This window comes from Palaemon carinicauda, chromosome 23 (assembly GCF_036898095.1).
Source record: "Palaemon carinicauda isolate YSFRI2023 chromosome 23, ASM3689809v2, whole genome shotgun sequence".
Classification (NCBI taxonomy): domain Eukaryota; kingdom Metazoa; phylum Arthropoda; class Malacostraca; order Decapoda; family Palaemonidae; genus Palaemon; species Palaemon carinicauda.
The window spans coordinates 60,343,185-60,351,930 of NC_090747.1; the positions used below are offsets into that span (position 1 = coordinate 60,343,185).

Sequence of the window (8,746 nt, forward strand, 5' to 3'; positions counted from 1 at the left end):
TACATATATATATATTATATATATATATATATATATATATATATATATATATATATATATATATATATATAGATAGATAGATAGATAGATAGATAGATAGATATAACCCACTGCATCAATAACAAACCCAGAAACGCACCCAAGTAGGTAACAATTTTCTCCCTCCCTAACCCGACGACCTGGCCTGACATCCTCGTGAGTTCCTCGTGACATCCTTGCGACATCCTCCTGAAGTCCTTGTGTCAATAGTGCCACTAACGCCGATTCGTGTCCAAGGGCTCACACCTGCTGTCAGCACAGGTGCCTCCTACCTGTGACAGGTGTCTCGTGGATGGCTGTCAATGTCGTTGTTGGAGAAATGTGGTTTTGGTGAGAGGAGATAGATTTGAGGACGTTTTTTTCTTATTGTTAGGACATTTTAATGTTGGTTTTATAACTATTATTATTATTATTATTATTATTATTATTATTATTATTATTATTATTATTGTTTTTGTTGTTGTTGTTTTTGTTGTTGTTAGTAGCAGTAGTAGTAGTATTACGATTTGTATAATAAATATAACGTTAGAAATTAGATGAGAGAAAAGAATAACAACGATTATTCAATTGGATTGTCAACTATATTATTATTATTATTATTATTATTATTATTATTATTATTATTATTATTATTATTATTATTATTATTATTATTATTATTATTATTATTATTATTATTATTATTATTATTGCTTTTGATGTTTTTGTTTTAACTAAACAGGCAAGACCTCAGTTCTTTCATCGTTAAAGTTAAAGCTTAAAGATTAATTTATGTATATAAACCAATTGAAGGTTAAATTATTCATAAAATGTAATACTCTTTACACCAGTGGCACCTCGAATTTGACTGGGCTTCCTGGCCCTAGCACCGAACCAATTAACCTAAAATCCATGATCCATTTTCATAAATTGTTTGACACCTTTCATATATTTCTTCAAATTAGAATAATCAAGAAATTCTATTTTGGAATCAAAGGCTGAAGAGTATACTGATAGGATTTATTTCTCTACTTAATAGCAGTATTGAGTATAAAAAGGTAATTCATTACCTTATACTCATAACACCCTCTGTATCCCATACTCCAACACCTTTCTTTGGTATCCTTGATATCCGAACAGGATGAGAAATACACAATCTTTTTTTTTACAAATCTTAATGTCACATCAACCAGTCTTGAAGACATGCAACGTGAAAACGCGTTAGAAACACGTGGTAAGAAAAGTCGTTTATAAATTCCTCAATGCTCTTCAGCTAATCTGGATCCAACGCTGTCTTCGGGCCATAACATAATTTGAATCCTCTGCTGTCTTCAAGGTGTCTGCTACTCTGGAGCCTTCTCTGTCTTCGCACCATTGATGGTGATCATTGGAACCGAGGCCTTTTTGTCGATGATTTCGTCTTCCATTGTCACTTTGTGTGCTTCGTGGGGCTTCAGCTTCCTCCAGATCAATTTATAGAGCCTCAGGAAGGGCGGGCTGATCAGGCGAGCTTCGATATCGTAGGGTTTTGTGGGATCTGTAGGAAGAGAGAAACATGGAATTTTAAGGCTTTTTTTTCTCTTGTGTTGAAGGATATTCTGTTCTTGAAAGGTAAGATCTACAGAGATTTTACTTGTAGACAATGATAGTAAACTATAATTTTCTACAATGCTTAAGGATACATAAATGTTTGGATGTATTTTCCTTTAAGAGCTAACTATACAGAAATGTTAGAAATACAATTTCTATTGCCCTTGAAGAAACGGAAATATTATTGTCTTAATTTCTTGCAAGACACATGGATAAACAGATTAGACGATGGCAACGGGGGTATATCCTAAAACCGTTAACATGCTCCGCCCACAAGCATCGTGATTGGCCGCCACTCAAATGGCCTTTGCTCCGCCATAACTCGCGTCACTTACAAATAAACATTATCTCATTGCTCTTCTGTTCTGGCAAGCTATACATGGATTTGCTCTGCACACCATCAGCATGGGTCACAATTCAAGGCATCGTGATTACATATCCTTCGTTCTATTATCATTAATGTTATGTTTACAAGAATCAGCCGTGAGAAGGTGGCGGCCAATCACGATGTTTGCGGGCCGAGCGTGCTAAAGTTTCTGGGTTGCATCCACTCTCTCCTGATTTGATGTTATGTTCGTGTAGCATATAAGTAGACAGAAATGGTCTGGATTTCATACCTATAGGACCAAATTTAAAAGAAAAAGTGGAATTTGATATCTTGAATCTCAAAAATAAAAGACAAATCGATAGGATTGATATCTTATGGTACATGAGATTAACAGTTTACGATGTCGTTGGTTCTTCTTAATCATAATCACGAGGCCTGGATATAAGTTATCATTATTCTTATCTTTTATGTTTGAGAATTTGTATATTAATTAAAGCACATCATTCAACTTAAATAAATCTTTTACTGTATAATTTATTATCAATATACTTTCTAAAGTTAAGAACATTACATCCATAGCCTAAAAGACATATACAGTGCACAAATATAAATATATATATATATACATATATATATATATTTTATATATATATATATATATATATATATATATATATATATATATATATATATATATATATATACATATGTGTGTGTGGGGGGGGGTATAGGTGTATGTGACTGCTTACTTCACATACTATAGATAGATTGTTGTCTTCATGTATAAATAAATTGGAAAAAATAATTGTGGCGACAACACCCTCACTATTTATCCACAACTTATTTTCATACCTGTAGTTTCATTCATTCTTTCTACAAATTCCACAGAGATAGTACTCATTGTGATATTCATTCATAAATAACTTTTAAGTCTAATATCGACAACTTACCTGTCGCGACAGAGACGACGGTGCCAACAATTACAGTTATGAGGAGACCAAGTACTCCAGTGTAGCAGTAACTGAGGCTGTAGATTGTTTTAGCCATTTCCCTGTGAAGAGAAGAAGAGAGTTTTACTATTTGATTTGGAAAATAATGGATCTATAATCTAGAGAATGATAAGGCCTATGGGAGTGAAGATTAAGATATACTTAGATGTCATCTGTACTTTGCTTTCTTATGATTCAGAGGAGAACTTGAAATGCCTTATTTATTCTACATTACTTTGAGCTTTATTTGTGTTCTTAGACATGACTTGAATATGAGTAAACATCAAATACGTTCTTCTTTACTTAGAAGAACCCGCTATTACACCACGGTTTATTTACTCTATCGGCCACGATTTAACCATCTTTAAACTCCAAACTCACTCCTCTTCTTCACTCAGATACGGAGTTGGAGTCGTGCTCATAGCAGTCTCGTTGAAGAAGCTAAACGCGTCGTCTGCCGTAATGGCACTGAAGGAGACTCCGGGTGAGGTTACAGTAGCGTTGACGAAGGAACTCATTGTTGAATTGGCCATGAGGAGAAAGTTCTCAGGACAGCCATCGATGGACAGAGGAAGCTTCTTGGGCTGCCCTCCTCCCACGACGAACTTGCCAATGACCAGCCACAGGTTGAAGAAGACGCCAGTTATGAAGCCACTCAAGGCACCCTGAAAGGTACAGCAAGGTGTTGGGTGTTGGTGACCATCTTTTTCTCATTTTTGGCAGGAAAATTATGAGTTCTACCAGTGACGAGAGAGAGAGAGAGAGAGAGAGAGAGAGAGAGAGAGAGAGAGAGAGACAGAGAGAGAGAGAGAGAGAGAGAGAGAGAGAGAGGTTGTGGGAAAGTGAGAGAAAAAAAGATAGATATTGGGTCAAGGGGATGCTATACCTGCAGCAAAACTATTTTTAGAACTGGCTTAATCAAGATAAAGATAGAGACATGGAGTGCAATAAAGTATCCAGTAAAATGAGAGAGAGAGAGAGAGAGAGAGAGAGAGAGAGACTTGCAACATGAGATATTTTCATCCCGGGTCATTCAATATTTATTATCTTTATCTTCCCTAAACTATAGTTGCTCTTATGATAGTAATTTTCCTTTTATTGCTTTCAAGGTTAATAATATCTAACTATTTAATTTAGATATTGATACTTAGATAAAAAAAAATTTATATAAGCCAATATTCAATTTTTTCAATTGATTATAAAAACCTAACCGCTATTTGATTTAGATATTAATACCAAGGCAAACTCTTTTCTGATAAACCAATAGTTTCTAGTCCACTGAAGGACGAAGGACTCGTACATGTCCTTAGTCATGTCTGGGGTTAGGCCATTTTCATTACCACGCTAGCCAACTGTGGATTGATGGTGGTGGAAGACTTTAGTCTGATTGCTCACAGAAAACCAACCTAGTATGGGTAGCCTGACTAGTACAGCTTTATTGATCATGGCGATACGCAAACCATTTCTCCCCGTTAAGTATTCCCCACTCAGAAAGGGAGAATACTGTGTATATATATATATATATATATATATATATATATATATATATATATATATATATATATATATATATATATATATATGAAAAAATATTCTACCTTACTACGAAGACTTGTCACACTTCATCCTACCTTATAGTTGACCCAGGGTGCGCAAATGCCACAGACGAATAATCCGCAATACGGACCAGTGAAGGTGTTCGAGATGCTGACTGAGATGTGGAAGAGGTTCCCTAGCTGGCCTGCCAACATCCCTATGCCAATTCCTATGATCCCTGACACAGCAGCTGTAAGTAAACAAGGATATTAATCATTTCAATGATAGAAAATGTAGTAGGCCTCTTGGTCCCATCAAAATCAGAATATGGAGTCAAATTAGTATTCTGTTGCTGTAGCCTGCCACAGCCAGTTTCTTGTACAGAGATTAGCTTCGTCCTAAAATTCTGAGTATGGTGAAGAAACAGCATCTAGAGACCCCCTTCAAAGGATAAGAGATATATACATCTTTGCGTGCTTCTCTACGTAAGCACCCGGAGGTTCTAGAGCAAAGTACCCCTTTGATTTGAAGCTACTGTTTTAGAATAGAGTTGCTATTATCAGGAACTTCATCCCTGCCAGATCACTATGAGATGCAGACAACATTTAACAAGGTAAAATAAATCCCAAAGCTATGTGTTTTTAATATATAACAAACAACAACTAATGTAGCTGTTCCAGTCCACTGTAGGACAAAGGTCTTAGACATCTTTATACATATCTTAGGTTTGGCCAGTTTTCATCATCACGCTGGTCAGTACAGATGGTGATGGAGACTTTTGTCAGATTGCTCATAGGGAACCAACCTAGTATGGATGTCCCTGACAAGTACAGATTTGCTATTCATGGCAATACTTAAACTGTTTCATCACGTTAAGGTATCAACACTCAGAAAGGGCTTATAATATATATATATATATATATATATATATATATATATATATATATATATATATATATATATATATATATATATATATATACATAAAGTTAATAAAAGGGTGTTTTAAGGTTAAAAACAATGAACAGTATACCACCTTACATAGGACTTTAATGATGAATGTAGACTTCTTATCACTGACGCCCTTCAGGGCTGGAAGATCCTTCAGGAGATCCTCCCAGATGATGCAAGCCAAGGAGTTGCCAGTCGTAGAAAGAGAACTGAAAGAAACAATATATCTTATATACCTATATATACTGTGGAATCTGCAATACAATTTTTCTCGCGTAGGTTCTGCGTGCGCATCAGTTGGTTATGTAAAAGAGGACTTCATTGTTTAGAAATGTTCTTTCAATACTGTCACTGTATTTACATTTACAGATTAAAGTTTATTCTTCTGATTGTCCTTCACATAGACAATGAGCATACAGTATCATTATCAGTAACACGCCATCTATCCTGAATTGAGAAGACTTAAAAATATGCGTCTAGTGTTCGTTTCTTAAATGCCCCATACCCATGGCCAGTTCTCTTGAAGATTCAAAGGGAATAGTTTACCTTTTCTTGTCATAGCTCTTCCTTAGTATCTTAACATACAAAAATTGGCCACAGTAGTACTAGGTTGTGCCTATTACACTGTCTTAGCATCTGGCCCAGGCTATAGCTTATGAATGGCCATTCGATTGGCTTCTCCTATTGTTCCCTTAGTACATCGCGAATTTATAAATATATCATACTCAAGTGTCTATAGTGAATTCCTTTCCATATCGCATTTTCTGAGGGCATATAGTTTTGTATTTTTCATGTTCTATCTATTCCTGTATAAATTGTCATTTTGGGACTTACAAAATCTCATACTGGTAATTTTTTGGCTTAAAAAAACTCGAAATACCAATTTTTTTCATTAATAAAACCCAAAATAGTAATGTTTCTGCTTAAAAAAGCTCAAAATATCATTTTTTAGTTAATAAAGATCAAAATAGTCATTATAGGGATTAGAAAAGCTCAAAATAGTCCGTTTTTGGGCTTATAAAAGATCAAAATAGTCATTTTGTGGCTTATAAAAGCTCAAAGTGGTATTTTGGGCTTATAAAAGTTCTGAATAGCCCTTTTTGATGCTAAGAAAATCTCAAAATATAAATTTTAGGGATTTTAAAAGCTGAAAATGGTAATCTTTTGTCTCAAAGTTCCAGGTGGTTATTTTTTGGCTCATAAAACATATTTGTTAAGTAAATAATGTGAAATATTAAACATAACAAAAACATATACAGTAGATTTCTTGTTCTACTTTGAGATTTTTCAGCTATTACGGAAGGGCTTGAAACTAAACACCCGCGATAGCAGAGGGATTACTGTATATCTTACCTTAGTACGCCACCGTACACCGCAGCCACGAAGAGACCTGCCATGCCAGTCAAGTGAGACAGTTTATCCAATACCAAGTAGGGTATAATCTGATCTGGTTTTTCTATCCTACCAGATGTAAAGGGATCGCAGTCCTTGTACGTGGCGTAAGCTACGATCCCAGATACGTAGAAGGTGATCCAAAGGGTGTAGAGGCCCACCATGAAAAACACACACAACCTGAATGAGACGTGTTAAGATTGTTATTAAGAAGGGTATTATTTGATGGATTTTTCCACCTCCTGACCTGTTTGTTTTCTCAGAAAGTCTAGAATGGTAAGGTTGGTTGGCTGATACCTTTGGTTTTACTTTAGGATATGCTGGTACCTAAATATAGCTTTGTGAGCTGGTAAGTAGTTGGCCATGAGCTATTCAGGACTATTGTTGACTGTATATTCTTTACAACATAGGTTGCAAGATCACTTTTTAATCTTAGCCAAGGACTACTTTTACTAGTCTATAAAACAGACTTTTATTCGCTAAGTTGAGAAATTTATCATACTTCCATTATAAGAAAAAAGTTAATTTTCCAAAATACATAACCCAAAAATATCTATTAATAAAACAGCATTTTATTTGTTTTGCTGCCTTTTTTATAAAAAAAAAATTATCATTTCCCAAAAATATGACCCCCCCAAAAAATGTATGTATATTATAAACGAGCATTTTATATTTTCTTTTAAATGACTTGACAAGCTATTTTTTTCATTAGCTAAAAAAGTATAATTTCCCCAAAAATATAACCCAAAAATACCTATTTATAAAACATAATTTTATATTCACTTTAAATTTTGAATTAATGACTTGACAAGCTCATTTTTTTAATATCCTCAAAAATATAATCTAAAAAAAAAATACCTATTTATGTAACAGAATTATATATTCGAATCTAATTTTGAATTGCTAACTTTAATGACTACATAAGCTCATTTTTTATTATAAAAAACTAATGCCCACAAAAATATATAGGAAAATACCTATTTATGTAACAGAATTTTATATTAGAATTTGTTATTTTGAATTGCTAACTTCAATGATTTTACAACTCATTATTTTTTCATAATCAAAGACAGTATAATTTCCCCCCCAAAAAATAACCCCAAAAATACATTTTCATGCAACAGAATTTTATTTAAGAATATGATTTTGAATTGCTGACTTCAATAATCTGACATTTTTCAATATAGAAAAAAAATACTTATTTACACAACAGAATTTCATATTAATATTAGAATATCATTTTGCATAGCTGACCTAATTTCCATACTTCCAGATAACACACTCGAATTTGATGACTTGACAAGCTATTTTTTTCAATATCTAAAAAAATAATCTTATTCCTTAAAATTTAATCTAAAAAAATACTTATTTATGCGACAAAATTTTATATTAGAATCTAATTTCTAATAGCTAAATTAATAAGTTTACAAGTTCAATTTTTCATCATAAAAAAATATATCATTTCTCAAAAAATATAACACTAGAAAATACCCATTTATTCTTTCATCATAAAAAACTAATGTCAACAAAAATATTAAAAGAAATATCTATGTAATAGAATTTTGTATTAGAATTTAATTTTGGATTGCTAAATCTAATAAGTTTATAACCTCAATTTTTCATCATAAAAAAATATCATTTCTCAAATATATAATCCTAAAAATACCCATTTATTTTTTCATCATGAAAAAACTAATATCCACAAAAATATAAAAAACAAAATACCCATTTATGTAACAGAATTTTGTATTAGAATATCATTTTGAATTGCTAAATCTAATAAGTTTATAACCTCAATTTTTCATCATGAAAAATATATCATTTCTTAAATATATAATCCTAAAAATATCCATTTATTTTTTCATCATGAAAAAAACTAATGACCACAAAAACTTAGAAAAAAAAATACCCATTTATGTAACAGAATTTTGTCTTAGAATAT

At 32.8% G+C, this 8,746-nt stretch overlaps 1 protein-coding gene across 1 annotated transcript in view; it reads right to left on the reverse strand.

Moving 5' to 3' along the window:
• Positions 1 to 1,174: 1,174 nt before the first annotated feature.
• Positions 1,175 to 8,746, reverse strand: part of LOC137616937 (sodium-coupled monocarboxylate transporter 1-like) — a 20,179-nt gene continuing 12,607 nt past the window's right edge. The window contains exons 6-11 of the mRNA XM_068346809.1: positions 6,766 to 6,984; positions 5,503 to 5,621; positions 4,557 to 4,711; positions 3,307 to 3,590; positions 2,887 to 2,987; positions 1,175 to 1,555 (exon numbers count right to left, since the gene is read on the reverse strand). Of these exons, the coding sequence (XP_068202910.1) occupies positions 1,362 to 1,555; positions 2,887 to 2,987; positions 3,307 to 3,590; positions 4,557 to 4,711; positions 5,503 to 5,621; positions 6,766 to 6,984 (1,072 nt within the window). The 3' untranslated portion in view covers positions 1,175 to 1,361. The remainder of the gene's footprint in view (positions 1,556 to 2,886; positions 2,988 to 3,306; positions 3,591 to 4,556; positions 4,712 to 5,502; positions 5,622 to 6,765; positions 6,985 to 8,746) is intronic.